This window comes from Protopterus annectens, chromosome 11.part0, assembly GCF_019279795.1.
Source record: "Protopterus annectens isolate FY-2018-M chromosome 11.part0, PAN1.0, whole genome shotgun sequence".
Taxonomy (NCBI): Eukaryota; Metazoa; Chordata; order Ceratodontiformes; family Protopteridae; genus Protopterus; species Protopterus annectens.
Window position 1 is genome coordinate 510898635 of NC_056745.1, and position 16454 is coordinate 510915088.

Sequence of the window (16454 nt, forward strand, 5' to 3'; positions counted from 1 at the left end):
AGGAAAAAAACTTGGCAAGGTACTTGCACCTCTGCCTTCTTTCTCTTTCACTAAAGTTATAAAACAAATCTTAGTGGATCCAAAAGCACATGAACTACTGCTAGAGAAACAGTCAGTTCTTTAAAAATTGGCAGTTCAAGCAAGAGAAAAAGAAAACGTGAAAATTCCAACTGACGGAATGAGTTTGTGAGGGCAAGACATTCTTACTCCTTAAAAATCAGCTTCTTAAAAAGTCACTATTAGTCAACAATATAAGAAATGTCTCAAAGTCTGTTGATTAAATGACAAACAAAAATCAAAGTAAGTATCTGTATTCAAAGGTTTTCAAAGAGACCAGAGATTCTGAATACATTTATTCTAAAATTCAAAGTGAAGACAGCACACAGCGTTAAGGAAAGGGAAAAGCAATGAAATACATTAAATGGAAACAGTGCATTCTGGGAGGGAAAACCCTTAATTGAATAACAGTCATGTTAGTGTAGCAGTCCCTATCTAGCCACTTTAGCATAAAGCAACATGCACAATAACACTAATTAATTAATATGAACCAAGAGTACTGATACATACTGTATACAAGACCAAGACAGGTTAAATATGTTCTCAGTATCTAGCCATAGCAGTCCTTCTAAACACTGAACATTTAAGGAATGTAATAAACATGATGTTCAAAAATGTTCAAAAGACAATGTAAAAGTTTACGTGCATTTATTAAAGTACTATATACAAAAATAAAGGCTTAAAAGAGTACAGTAATATAATAACGTTGAGTATCTTTTATTTTTACTACTGTATTGTAAACATACAAAAACAGACAAATTCTCACACAGCTGTCAAGCAAAACAGTCAGGAACTACCCAATGGCTGGACCACTAAAATAGGAATGCTACTGTCCATCTATGAAATAATGATCACAGTTTAGCAATAAATACTGGGAATCAATAAAACCAGCTAAAGGTAAATACAGAGAGGCTTAACATCCAACAGAAAAGCTTTCCTTTCTTGGAGAAGATGTAGCAGACAAAGCTGACAAGAAAACAGTGTACAACAATCTTAAAAGGGAAGGGAATTAAAAGAGGAAAACTGGAAAAACTGACATGTATTTGTAGCACTTTTTCTCAGGACTGGCATCATGCTAGAGCTAAAATAACTTCTGTTTTAGACAGCTGGTCAGTAACTCAAAGAAATATGCTGAGCACCATTTTGCATTAATTCATTCAGCTGGTGTTGACAAAGGGAGAATGGAGAGCACAAATCAGTCTAAATGTAGCACTCACCTCACATTTGATGATTGGGGTGGTATGTGACACAATATATAACTAAAGGCCTTAGCACACAAACAATACAATGTAATAAATGGAGAAAGCCAGTATTTCTCTTTCCAAGTGGTAAAGTTCTTATATGCATCACAACATTCACTGGTGAGTTAGAAACAATATTATAAATGCAATATTCCATACTCATTTTATTTGATGCTTTATCATCAGTCATATACAATGACGTGTTTAAATAAAATGTTATAAAATACTTTAGAAACAATGCTAGTCTTACAAGAGTAATCAATGTAAGCATTTTTACTTCACCTGTAAAAGTGAACCTCACAGTAACTGGCACAAGAATGTGCATTTCTAGTGCTGTAAACATCTGTGGCACTCAGCTCTCACTATTGGAGGCTGGGAGTAAGCCCACCATTGAACACCTAAAAAATGTTTCAGTCCAACTAAATATGTTATTTACACTGTATTAACTGAAGGACTACAAATACAAATTTTTCAACTCAAAATATTTATAATTAATTATGAAAACCAGATTTTCATACATATCTTGTTTGATGTTCTACCATCAAATAAGATGGTTTAGAAATACTTTCCAGTTAGTGCAAGTCAATTCTCAATATACTGCTCAATGTGAATTCAGTACTTTTGATTTAATGCAAAAGCACTTAAGTCAGCTGAATCAGGATTCTTTAATGTGGTCATCTTCTTCCATCCTCCTAATTTCATTTTTCAGAAAGTTGATGGTTTCTCGACTTGCTTTCAGTCTTTCTTTAAGATCCTGAATTTCAAGGCTAGTCTTTTTCTTGGCAGCTTCCAGTTTCTCCCTTGTTCTTATTTCTAGTTCTGCAACTGGAAAGAAACATTTAAAGTTACTATAGTAAAAAGCATTTCCAACACAATTAAGATGAATTCATTTATTTTATTTTTGGTAACCAAGTTATTCATTGAGTAAGGCCCATTTTCAGTGACGTCTTAGTGAGAAACTTCTCCACAATGACACATGGGTTAATAAGAAATTAATAAATGTAAACATTGTGCAATTAGTTCATAAATAAACTTCTTATGAAAGCAGATAAGGTATACACTGAGGTGGCTGAAAACAAACAATAACATAATGCAAGCCATAGTTTCAAGAGAAACTGAAATGTGAGGCACTAAGCAAACCGAAGACCATTCTGAATTATGCAACACGATCATAGCCTGCTTTAAATTATTACTCTGTCCCTTCCATTTTCAATACTAGTTTCATACAGTTCAGGGTTGCAGGAAACCACAGCCTATCATGGTGATAAAAGGGTCATAACAGAGAAACCAATCTTGGATGGGACACCAATGCACTGTAGGGCACACACATACTCAAAGACACTATACATATACCTAAGTCAGTTTAAAAGAGGCCAATTCTCCTAACCACATATCTTTGGAATGTGTGGGGAAAATGGAGAACTCAAAATGTCTCTATGCATGCCTTCATTTTATTTGCAAATTCTGCATTGAAGGACCCCAGCCAAGAACCAAACTGATGAAACAAAACACTATAAATAATATGAAAAGCATGGGGCGTATAAGAAAATACAGAAAAATTTCATAATAAGAACTAGGTACAAGGATTAAGAATGAAAGGATAATACAAGAGACTTCCAAGATGGCTGCACATTGAGTAACTGCTTAATTCTAGCCCTCCCACTATGGAAACTGGAACTTGGCAGAGAAAGCCAATGGGCCTAGATGTCTGGGTAAATTTCAGTAACTGGCTAGTAAGTGTACTGCCTGGATTCCAGGAAAAAAGAAACAGAAGACCTCAGGGAAAATCAGCCACAAAAGGCAATGAAAAAACACTGACAGTGAAAAGTACTGTAGCTGTTCAGCAAAAAGCAGTGCAAGCTCCAGACATGACTTCCAGTAACCTACAGGAAAGTATAAGGCAACTGCACACAGACCTGATTAAAATAAATGAAACACTGATGTAGTATATCAACTCAAACAATAAAAGGCTGGAAAAAATGGAAGAAGCTTAAAACAGATACTCAGATAAGGTGATAAAGCTGCAAATCTCAGAGACTGAAATGAAGTAAAGGCTGGCTGACAGAGTGTACAATAAGAGATGTTTCAAGAAATAATAGAATTAGAGGACAAAGCACATAGGGATATCCTGAGATTTTCTGCTGTACCAGAGATGCTGGGAGGAACAGACAGTATTAATTTTATGAAAGAACAAATAAGCAACTGGACTGGTATTCCACAACAGGAATGGTTAATTGAAAGGAAATATTGTATGCATGCTCCAAACCTGGCTATCAGAAAACAACCTAGACCATTAACAGTAAAGATGCAATCTTACCAGTAGAAAGAGTTGATTCTGACAAGACAGCAGAGTATTTATGAGTATTTATCGAGAATGACTACTCATTGTATGCCAGGCAGAAGAGGAGTATATTTACTTCATTATTCAGGGAATGTCGAGAAGCAGGTATGAAATTCAAACTGTTGTACCCAGCTATCTTTAAAATATTTTTCCTCGGAGGAACAAAATAATTTTCTGAGGAAGTACATGCTAAGGAAGAACTATGGAAGTTTGTTCAACAAAAAGTGAGCTGTGAAACAGGAGATTCTGCTTCATGTTCTTCTTGTATTAAAGAACACAGAGAAACTGTGCTAGTGAAAGCTTTTCCAATGTTTCAATGGAAATGTTTTAGAGGGGGAAAAAAGCGCAATAGTTGACTACAAGAATTGAGAGTACACTGGAAATGAAGCAGACACAGGTTTTGGGAGCTGGAAATGAACAGGAATAAAACATGAAAATCTAGAAATATTGGACTTTCTTGGAATTTGTTAAACTTGTAGGGTACTGTAAAGCATATGCCCTACTTCATGTCATTAACGTTTGGAGAATAAAATCAGTAACTTGGAAATTGACAATTACAAAGCAATAATATTTGTGAAACCTGACAGGACAAGAAAATCTGGAAATATTGGACTTTTTTCACTGTTAAACTTGTATGGGACTCTGAAGCATAAGCCCTACTTCATGTCATTAAGGTTCAGAAAAATACACAGGAGAGGGGAAGAGGAGGGAGAACATTAACTGTAAGTAAAACAACATTTTTTCTTAATCGTACTATTTAAATAGTGCATGATTGTCTTTGCATGTTATAAAGCAAAGTTTTTTCAGTTATTTTTAAGTGTAATGGGGAAACTAATGTAAATAGGTGCTCCTGTTTTTTTTTTCTTTCTTTCTCCTTGTTCAATTTTATGAAATGTAGGCATTGCGATGTAATAAAAAATCTGGTTAACAGAGCAAGACAAAAGAAAAACTAGTATGCTTTCTCTCATTCTTGCATAGGTTAATGCCATCAGCTTAATCTAGTCACAGGTTTTAAGAGAAAACAAGTAAATGAAAAAGAATATTGAATATTATAAAGCTTTTTTTCTAGCAAACAGTTTTGTGTCTGGTTATTATGTATCTAGCAGACAATCTAATAAAGAGAAATGGCTTGGAGAAAATATTTTTTTGAAAGGATTCAAGTGTTTTCCTAGCTAAGAGAGCTATAAAGAAAGACAAAAACAGATGGCACTTAGAATTACAGGCTGTACAAAACATCTTAACATGGACACTCTTTCTTTTACATTAGCTCAAGTTTCTGTGTGTGACTGTCAGTTTGAAACATTTATTCCTATTAAGAGGTTAAAACTTCAACACTGGAAGATGTGCATAGTTTTGTGTGTTAATATTAAGTTAATAGGTTTTAGGGGGTATTGGAGATGTGTGTGTATTTTTGTTTGAGGGGTTTCAATAAAACAAAAAGTTCTATAAGATGCGACATAGGCCCAAATGGAGATGACAAGAAACAACTGTATAAAAGATTAACCTGCCAAACAATACACACATGTCACACAAAAGCTGGAACTAGACATTTAAGAAAAATAATATGTTATACATAAAAGGTGGGAATAATAATTTCTCAAGAATATGATGCTTTCTATAATGTCTTTAAATGTTAATGGTCTCACACAAAATACAAAAAAGAAAGAGTAGTGAACTATATTAAAAAATGTAGAATGCAAACAGCTATGCTACAGGAGACACACTTGGAAAGCACAGAACACGTGAAATTGATAAAGAAAGGTTTTCAGGATGGTTATTCAGCAGAACACCTGGGGCAAAGAAAGAAATGGCTACTGGCAAGGGAAGAGGATTACACTGGCATGTATTTATATTCCACCGAAAACTGCTACAACGGAGCTTAAGAAAATTCTGGGATAAATAATCCGCTTTCAGCAAGGAACATTACTTATAGGTGGGGACAGGAAACTGATTTACAAAAGTGAAGCTGTGTCTAGGGTGGGGCCCAGAAGGGAAAATATAACAAAGGAGGGTAGATTTTTAAAGACATTTATGAAAACATTTGGCATGGAAGAAGTGAATTTACATACTATTCCCCAAGATACAAAAACTGGGCTAGGCTAGTCAGAATTTACATTTTACAGAAACATGTGCATTTAAATGAAAGTCGTGATATGCACCCAATAACTATTTCAGATCATGCGCCAATAATAACTAAAATAAAAACACAGGGTAATGAAATAAAATGAGACACTGGCGCTTTCCGGAGTGGGATAAAATTAAAGTGGAGTTTCAAATTAGGGTGGAAATAAAGGAAGGGGAGATAAGGTTAAGAAGTAAGAAGAATTATTTAGAAGGACTGAGAAATGTTAAAGTATTGCAAAATAGGGGGAATCTCGCAGAACAAGAAGAGGAGCAACTGCAGAATGCTAAACAGAAAATAAGGGATTACCTCAATAATATGCATGAGTTTGGAAAGACTGCTCTTAAGCAACTGTTTTTTGATAACTATAAGCATAAAAACTTTTAGTACAATGACTCTGGCAATAGAAAGTAGAAAGGGCTATCACCAAGCTTAGACACGTATAACAAGGAAGGTAACAAGGGATCCTGTAGAAGTATTAGAAATATTTTGGAAATTCTATGAAAGTCTGTTAGCAGAGAAATATGGAAATCAAGAAAAGGTACAAATGGAAATGTTTATGGAAGAATTAAATATGCCAAGGTTAGAGGTAGAGAAGGCTCAATTACTAACAGGATAGGAGAAGATAAGATAAAAATGGTGATGTATAACCAGTCTACAGAAAAGTTCCCAGGAATAGATGGTATTCCTCTGGAAGTTTGGAAGCTATGAGGGGGAAAATGATAAAGCCCTGGAAGGTTTTGTTTAACAGCATTTTAAAAGGAGAAGTACCAACATCCTCAAAGGAAGCAGTAGTAGCTGTAATGCCTAAAAGGGTAAAGATTCATCAGATCCAGCTTCATACAGGCCCATTTCAATACCAACTGTTTATGTCTATAATGGCTAAAAGAATGGAATAAGTCATGCCAAAATTGATAGATATGGATCACTGTGGTTTTGTGGAGGGGAGGCAAACATTTGACAAAATTAACAGAATACTAATGAACCAGAGGGAAGCAGAATGTAAAAAAAATACCATTGTTGTTGGTGTGTCTTGATGCACAGAAAGCATATGACAGAGTAAGCTGGGACTTTATGAGCACAGCAATGGAAGCATTTGCATTCCCTGCTAAAATTAATTGAGAGGATATATGAGAAAATCGGAGGCAAAAACTAAAGTGATTGGGGTCCTATCTGATAATCTCTGCTTCAGTAGAGGAACCAGGCAGGGGTGACCTCTCTCTCCCCTTTGTTAGTTGCATTATATTTTGAACCACTGGCAAAGAAAATAAGGGACTCAGAAATTAAAGGACATAATTGGTATGGTAGTCAAGAAAAGCTGGCTCTATTTGCAGATGACGTTATTTTATACCTGACTAAACCAGAAAGGAGCATTACAGTGCTGTGGAACATATTGAGACAGTTTCAAATCTTTTCAGGATACAAAATGAATAAAGCTAAAACAAAAGCAATAGTGATAAATTATGTACCCACATACAAATTAGTTCAGCAATATCCATACTTATGGGGACATGATAAAATGAAGTACTTAGGAGTATGGATTAAAAGTGATTCCGGATAAGTGGGAAGAGACTAAACAAAAGATAATATAAAAACTGAGAAAATGGAATCTCTGTTATATGGATATTGATGGTAAGATACAAGCAGTTAAAATATTTTAGTCCCTTTATTCTTATACACAGGTCAGGCATATTTTTATCAACCAGAGGAAGTTGTGGATAGTAATTAATAAAGAGCTGAGGGATTTTATCTGGGAGAGGAACATGACAAGAGTCAAGTGGGATAATCTTGTTTTTCCAAAAGAAAGGGCGGATTGGGATTACCCAATTTGAATGTGTATTTCAGAGCAACACAGTTAAGGCTCCTATACATAGGACAAACAGAAACCTATTACTCAAAGCGGAAAGAGATGATGATGAAACGGGGAAGTTCAAGAAAAGTACAGTTTTGTACCTACCATAAATGTAGATGTTCGAAGATCCACATTGCTGCAGTCCTTACTTATGGGTAGTCCGCTGTCCTCGGTCGGCCCGAATACCAAAGTATTAGGCTGACGTCGGTCATGGGCGCCTAGATCTGACATCAGAGCGTCAGGGTATAAAGGCGCATGACCGACGTCATATCCTCAGTCTTTTCTTGCCCCAGATGTCAGAAGGCCAAACCAGAAAGGCCACAGCCAAAAACAGAATACCTCCCAAAAACATGCCCAACAACAACCATCACCTAAAGCATAGCACTAAGTCTAACTACAGTGGGGAAGGAGGAAGGGTAAATTGGACTGCAGCAATGTGGATCTTCAAACATCTACATTTATGGTAGGTGCAAAACTGTACTATGTTCTTCATCTCACATTGCTGCAGTCCTTACTTATGGGTAGAATCCCAAAGCAACGGGAAAGGGAGGATGGTAAAAATCATAAAGCATTAGGGGTCGCTAAAATGCCCTGTAAAATTGCAGTGGCAAATCCAGCCCTAGACTTAGAATAAAGAGGAAGGTGGTAATGTTTAGAAAAGGTATGCACTGAACTCCAAGTAGCTGCCTCCAAAATGTCTTTTGTAGCTACCCCTTAGAAAGGCCATAGAAGTAGCAGTAGCCCTAGTGGAATGAGGCCTGATTCCAGCAGGAATCTCCTTACCATGATGGGAATAACAGAAAGAAATACAAAACCCAATCCATTTAGAAATAGTTTGTTTTGAAACAGGTTTACCCTGTGAACCCAAAGCAAAAGAAACAAACAATTGCTGAGACTGTCTGAACTCCTTGGTTCTGCTCAAATAATAACGCAACTGCCTGTGAATATCCAGAGTATGCAAAATTTTCTCCCCTTTATTTTGGGGGTTTGCATAAAAAGTAAGCAAATGAATAGTTTGATTTAAGGCCACACTAGAAACCACCTTAGGCATAAAGGAAGGATTAGTACGCAAAGATACCCTATCCCTATGAAAAATCAGGAAAGGCTCCACTGCCATGAGGGCCTGTAATTCAGAAACCCTTCTTGCAGAGGTAATGGCCAACAAAAAAGCAGTTTTCCATGACAAATACTTTAACTCGGCAGTAGCTGCAGGCTCAAAAGGTTGTAGAGTAAGTTTTTCCAACACAAAATTGAGATCCCAAGCAGGAGTAGGAGCTCTACGTGGGGTCTTATATTCTTTGCCCCTCTAAGAAATTGCTTAAACCAAGGATGAGAGAATAAAGGAGGGTCACAATCATAGTGAGCAGAAATGGCTGCAGCATGGACCTTTATTGAGGAGAAAGACAAACCCTTGTCCAATAACTCAGTAAGATATTGAAGAGCAACACTTAAATCAGGTTTGGAGACATCAAAGTCCTTTCCTTTGCTCCAAATAAAACATCTCCTCCATTTATCAGCGTAAACTTTCCTGGTACTCGGCCTCCTGGCCTCCAAAATAACATTCAAAACTTGTTGTGGAAGCTGAGACCCTCCAGAGTCTAAAACAGAATATGCCAGGCTGTTAGATGTAGAGACTGAATCTTGACATTGAGGAAGTGACTGTCCTCTTGTGACAAAAGGTGCGGAATCAAAGGCAGAGGCCATGGAGGTTCTCGTACTAAGCTCCTCAGTAGTGGGTACCAGTGTTGTCGAGGCCAATCCGTGCTATCAAAATCATGGTTGGCTTGTCTTGTCTGGCCTTCAAGAGTACCTTGGGAAGAAGAGGCAGAGGTGGAAAGGCATATACATGCAGATTGTTCCAACTGAATGATAGAGCGCCCACCTTCCAAGCTGTGTGATGAAACATTTTTGTGCAAAACTTTGGCAACTGGTAATTCAGTGGAGAAGCGAACAGATCTATGTCTGGAGTTCCCCATAACACTGTCAACTGTTGAAATACATGAGGATCCAATTTCCACTCGTGAGGATCCACTATTTGTCTGCTCAATACATCTGCTAAGGAGTTCTGTGCTCCTGGTAGAAACCTTGCCTGAAGATTGAGGTGTAGATTGAGAGCAGTTTCCCACAGAATCATCGCTTGCCTGCAAAGAGGGTAAGAATGGGTTCCCCTGCTTGTTGATGTACCACATGACAGTAGTGTTGTCTGTTTGAATCAACACCTGCCCTGGGTGAAGTAAATCTTTGAAAGCCATCAATGCAAACTGGACTGCTAACATTTCCTTCAAGTTGATATGCAAATGTTGGAGTTTGACAGGCCACGTGTTTTGCACCCATTTTCCATTGAGGTGTGCTCCCCAAGCCTTGTCCGAGGCATCTGTCGTTAGAATCTGACTCGCCTCTGGTCGGGTCACAGAGAGTCCCTTGTTTAGGTGACATTCCTGAGCCCACCACAAAAACTCCTTCCGAATGCAAGGTATTATCTGAATGACAGTGTCCAGATCTTGGCAGTGCTGTGTCCATACATTTTGAGATACCATTGAAGCTTCCTCATATGCAATTTGGCATTGGGAAGCACCAGAATACAAGATGCCATGAACCCCAAGGCTTGAAGGACTGTCCTTGCAGTCAGCCTGGACCGTAGAGACATTTGATGAAAATAAAGAGAAAGGCTTCTTTGTTTGTCCGGGGTCAAAAAAGCCATCTGGGAAGCTGTATTCAGTCTCACACCCAGAAAGCACATGTCCTGAGAGGGTACTAGACTGGACTTTGTTTCGTTCACAGAATACCCTAGGCATCTTAACACTGCCATCACATACTGTAGATGATGAAGAAGTTTGTCCTTTTCTTGTGCAATAATCAGGCAATCGTCCAAATAAGGATAAATCTGTATTCCTCTTAGTCTGAAAAATGCTATCACTGGAGCCAGAACCTTTGTGAACACTCTGGGGGCAGTAGATAAGCCAAAGGGCAATGCAGAGAACTGATAATGTAAATTTCCAGCCCGAAAACGCAGGTACCTCCTGCAACTGGGCCTGATAGGAACATGAAGGTAAGCCTCTTTGAGATCCAGAGTAACCATCCAGTGATCTTTTCCCAACAGAGGTAAAAGTTGTTGTAAAGTCAGCATCTTGAACTTTGGAATGTCCAGGTAAGTGTTGAGGATAGATAAATCCAAAATTGGTCTCCACGTGTTCCCTTTCTTTGGAACTAGAAACAGGCGGAATAAAATCCTAGGCCCACTTCTGACAGAGGAACTGGCTGTATAGCTCCTATTTGAAGAAGTAAAGAAATTTGTCTGCGAGCCTCTATCCTTTGCCGAGGAGGGACGTCTGGCATGCCCTTGAAAGGAGGCATGGTATGGAAATAGAACTTGTAACCTCGGTTTATAATGTCCAATACCCATTTGTCCTGGGTGACTAAATGCCAATTTTGCTTGAAAAGAGCCAACTTTCCTCCCAAAGGAGCTGCCAGGCACGAAGAATCTGGCAGCTGAAAATGTAGGTCATTGGGCCTGTTTACGAAAGGACTGGCCCCTGCCCTCACCAGCAGATTGAGCAGGCGAACTCCATTGTCTCGGCCTGAAAGTACTCTGAGCTCTGCCCCTACCACGCCTAGATCTACCCCTAGACTGAGAATCAGAAGAAGGGTACGCCCACCCTTAGTAGGCCAATTTCTACTAAACTTTGGAGGTTGTACCTGCAAAAAATCTTTAACAGTCTGCATAGACTTAGCCTTGTCTTCCATTTTCTTTAAGACTGACTCCACAGGAGGACCAAACAAAACTTCAGACTGTAAAGGGGCATCCAGAATTCTAGACTTAACATGCTCAGACAAATTCTGATCCTTAAGCCAGGCGTGTCTACGAATAACTGAACCAGTGACAGCCACCCTAGAAGAAGCCTGTAAAGCATCAAAACCACATTGCAAAGAGTGCTTACCCACCTGTTCAGAAACATGCACTAAATCCTGCAATTCTTTACACTCTATGACCTCTGCCAAAGCATCCACTTTAGACCTTAGCTGAGAAAGGAGGAAATTCTGATACTTCAACATATGAAACTGGCAGTTCAAAGCTCTCAATGCTAAAGTAGAAGAGGTATACACCTTCTTACCCCATCTATCCAAAGCTCTAGCTTCCTTATCCAGAGGAACCGGATTCTTAACAACAGAGGCTCTAACACCCTTAGGCCCCTGACTAATAGTTTCTGGGTCCGCCCTAGGACTCTTATACAGATATTTATGAGCCTCAGGCACCCTGTAATACCTGTCCGGTTTAACTGGGGCAGGAGGCACAGAATCTGGATTAAGGGAAGCTTCGAAAAACATCTGAAACAACATCCAAAACCGGAGGTATAGCTAAGGGTCTATGCTGTGGTAAAAACAAGAACTCCCTAAGTCTCTTCCGTGAATCAGAGTAATCCTGTCCCTCCCACTGAAAATGCTCCCTCATGGAATGCAGAATTTCTGAAAATGAAAAATCCTCTGGAGGAGAAGCAGAAGGAGTGGAATCCTCTGCATCAGAATCAGAATAAGGAGGGAAATCTTGAATGTCTTCAGCAGAAGACTCTGAATCATCTGAGGCCTGCTCCAAACTTTCCAACTCTGGCTCCATCCTGGGCCTTTTTATCAGGAGGGGCATAGAACCTCTAATTAAAGTAATCAAATCCTCTGCCATTTTAAGCATGTGCTTTTAGGCACAGACCCTGAAGAACCAGAACTGACACCAGAGGAAGGCAAGACAGACCTGCCCTTAAAAGGAGCCTTAGAAACAGTAGCAGAAGGCCTAACCACCTTAGGCATAGAAGGGAGAATAGTAACCTGAGAGGCCCCTTCAGCCTGACCTGCCTCCTGAGAGGCCACATCCTGTAAAATCAAAGTTTCCCCCTGGGACTCAACAGAAACTTCAGCCGGATCCACCTGTTCAGCTGTAGCTTCTAAAGGTCCGGCGTCCAAACGGACGAATCATCCTGCCTAGGCTTTAAAGATTTGTCTTTGCGCTTCTTAGTAGAAGCAGGCGCGGAACATCCGACGGCATATTATAATTACACCTCTTGCCAAAGACTAACCTAGCGCAATCTAACCTCCGTTTATAGTGCGCTTATTAAACCTAGCACAAAACCGACACCCGACTACGTGCTCGGTCCCAAACAAGGAATACAAAGCGAGTGGTAATCTCTATGCGGTATCTGTTTCCCACAAGAAATACAATTATTCACTTTTTCTGACATCCGGTAAGTAACTGAGGCAAGAAAAAACAAAATATTCCCCAACGGGGTACTTAGCCCAACTTGGTATCGGTCTGAAACTCCGAAAACGAAAAATTTCAGAACGCCGAATGGCACTTGCAACGCTGCTTCTGCATCGGACCATGCGGCAAAAAAGACTGGGGATATGACGTCGGTCATGCGCCTTTATACCCTGACGCTCTGATGTCAGATCTAGGCGCCCATGACCGACGTCAGCCTAATACTTTGGTATTCGGGCCGACCGAGGACAGCGGACTACCCATAAGTAAGGACTGCAGCAATGTGAGATGAAGAATATCAAGGAGAGACTGGGTTTTGGATGCAGACCTTTAAGGAGAATAACAATAATCATACAGAATAGTATATTCATAAAGTAGCAGAAAGCCAACACAGGAATGGAGAAAGGACATTCTGCTTATAGGGGTGTCTGCAATTAGGGATACAGACAATAGGCAAGAGGGGGATATAATTTATTGGACAAAACTGAGAAAGGAACCAAGGTATTGGGATCAAATAACTAGAGAGGTAAAGTTAACAGAATTGGAAGATGCCAAGAACTTAACAGGAGTGCAGGTTAGAGATTGCTTTCCCCATCAAGGGCTGATATCAGAGTATAGGCAAAAAGAAAGAAATGGGGGGTCCTAAACAAAAGACCAGCAGTGGTTGAGTTTTTAGTAGAATCTAGAACAGAAGTTGTAATTAAGAAAGGACCAATTAGAAGAGCATATACAATATTGTATGATAACTATAAGAATCAATCAGAGGAGGTTAGAAAGTATTCGGAAGAGAGACTGGATAAGCAAATCATACATATATACACACACACACACATATATATATATATATATATATATATATATATATACACACACACACACACACACATATATATATATATATATATATATATATATATATATATATATATATATATATACACACACACACATATATATATATATATATATATATATATATATATATATATATATATATATATATACACATGTCTCCCAAGAAACAAAGTCTAGAAGATTTAGGATCTTTGCTTGGAATTGTTTAAATAGGTATTTTTATACCCCAAGTAGACTCCAAAGAATTTTTCTCAGGTAGACAGGAAATGTTGGAGGAGTGATTGGAAAGAAAGAGGTAACTGGGAACATATTTTCTGGGAGTGTAATGAGTTGGAAGACTTTAAAGATTCCCTGCAGACTGCTCTCTCAGAGATGCTGGGTGAGCAAAACTGGTATAACTTAAGAAATTATTTTTTTTTAGCTATGGTACAGAATGGGAATTGGCCTAGACATAGTAAGGTCTTGTAGAGTCTAATTATGATAGCTGCCAAAAAAGCAATTACTAGAAAATGGAAATCAAAGTCTAAACCAACTTTACTAGAAGTAGCGAAGATCGTAACAGAGATAAAACTGGAATTTGAATCTTTAGAAAAGAGTAAGAGCAAATTACATAGGAAAAATGGAAGTGTGGGATCAATACATGCAGAGGGGGAACAAGGTTTAAGAAAATGCAGGATTTGAATAAGCTACATAATGGCTGACTAACAATGATTGGATATGTTATAAGCAACATATAATGTTTGCAGCTACAGTTGTGTTGGCATAGTTTGTAATATATAATACTTGCAACTGAGAATTTGGTAGTATGGTTTATTTTTGTTTATATAAATGTAAGATTGCTTATGTCATACATGAAAATTTAATAAAGATATTTGTTAAAAAAAAAGACAGTATAATACAATGAGAGAGAACTATGGATAACTGGGGACAGTAGTTTAAGGAAACACTAGAAAGGTGCAGAAGAAAAGGAGATGCTATAGAAACAGAACATGACAATACACATCTAGAAAGAGAAAGCAGAATGTCAGTAGTTTGTGCAAGAAGATGATGGAGGAGAAAAAAATGGAAGGTTTAGTATGAAAATGTGATGTAAAAGGTAAGCAGAAATTAAGACTGGAAGAAATACATACAGCTTGTAGATTTAATAGTGCAGAGTAGAGTTTGTGATAATTGAAAGGAAGCGAGAACACAGGAACTGAGATTTGTACAGAAGAAACAAGGTCAGCAAATAAAGGTGGAAGATGTATTATCTGTAGTCAGATGAAAGAGGCAACTGTGTAATTCAAATTCTTCAAAAGTATTATGAAAAGGTAGAAAACAACAACGACCAAGTTAAAAGTACAAATCGATCTATTTTACTTTTAGTGCCGCTGTACATTAATGCTTCTAAAATAAATTGGGAGAAAGTTCCCTAAGCTTATGACGTAAAGATAAAACAGGCCTTTGCCAAACCATACCTTGCTGAAAGATGCTTTTGTTCAGCAAGGAGGAATCAGCTGATCTAAGCTCTACACAGGGCTTAGAGGGCTGGATAACTATAATGGTAAAGTATTTTAGGAGTAACATGTAGGTTGTATATTGTGACTTGCTCTGGATAGTCTTGGAGTCAATAGTAATCAAAGTAGGTAGCTTTGCAGTTGGTAACTTCCAGTCTGTTGAACAAACAAAATCAAATTGTTATACATTACATTACTAATCCATACAGCTTACATATGCAGAATGCATTACTAATCCATACAGCTTACATATGCAGAATGCAGTTAACTTTCTTTGGAGGCTACCAAGCAATCATTTTGATTTTTGTATGGTGTTAGTAATATAACCATTAAATTTTAAACTGTCTAGCAGAATTGTAGTCCAAACAGTCTCCTAAAGATAAGACTAACAGAGTTAGTTATTTTCTAAGGGCTGTTTAGTAAGGACAAGCACAGCTTTCCTTTTTTCAGTATTTAATACAAATATGGATATGCTTAGCTATTTTGCTAGGTTAGCAAAGCTGTGCAACACAGCTTACTGTACTGAAGGCCTGTCTTCAGTATTGCCAATGACTGTAGGTAGAACCACAGTTGCAGCACACTTTGGAACATTCATTCCACATCACAGAGCTACATAATTAAGTGCAGGGGTCTTAGCACTGACACAAAGTACTCCAGTACCAGTTAAATATGAACCTGGGAAATGACATTTTCCCCACTTCCTAAACTGTTTAGATATTTAGACATCTACAAAGCCATGCATAAGGAAGCTGTACAGAAGCCAGTGCTGCAAATTTTCATGTAAAGCAGGACATGGCAAACTGTGTCAATAGCTTCTGAGAAACTTGGACACATGGTGAATATAATGTGGTACTTACACATAGTTGTTTAAGATCACTCGGCAAACGCTTGCATTAATTGTTTTAGCAAATGGATGGATTAGTTGGTCTAACAATCAATCAATGGAAATGCTAAAACTGGTTAAATGACATATTCTAGCATAGGGAAATGAGGATACAAAGAATGACTGGTAACAGTCAAAGTCTGGGCTAAACATGTTTGCAAACACAATCCATGAGTCAAAAGAAGACAACTTGAGGTTTACGTAGTTTGCTCAAATGCTACAGCTAGCACCCTTCAGCTGTCACAGCATTTTCTCTTCCAGGTTCTTCTGAATGAGGCAGTAACTTTGATATGTACTATCCAATCTAGAAGCCTATTGCAAATGTTCATCACCCAATCCGTAAAGCAATATTTCCTTAAAAC

The 16454-nt window shown here is 38.2% G+C and overlaps 1 protein-coding gene across 1 annotated transcript in view; it reads right to left on the minus strand.

Moving 5' to 3' along the window:
* Positions 1-688: 688 nt before the first annotated feature.
* Positions 689-16454, minus strand: part of YEATS4 (YEATS domain containing 4) — a 577312-nt gene continuing 561546 nt past the window's right edge. The window contains exon 7 of the mRNA XM_044088007.1: positions 689-2123. Coding sequence (XP_043943942.1) covers positions 1954-2123 — 170 coding nt within the window. The 3' untranslated portion in view covers positions 689-1953. The remainder of the gene's footprint in view (positions 2124-16454) is intronic.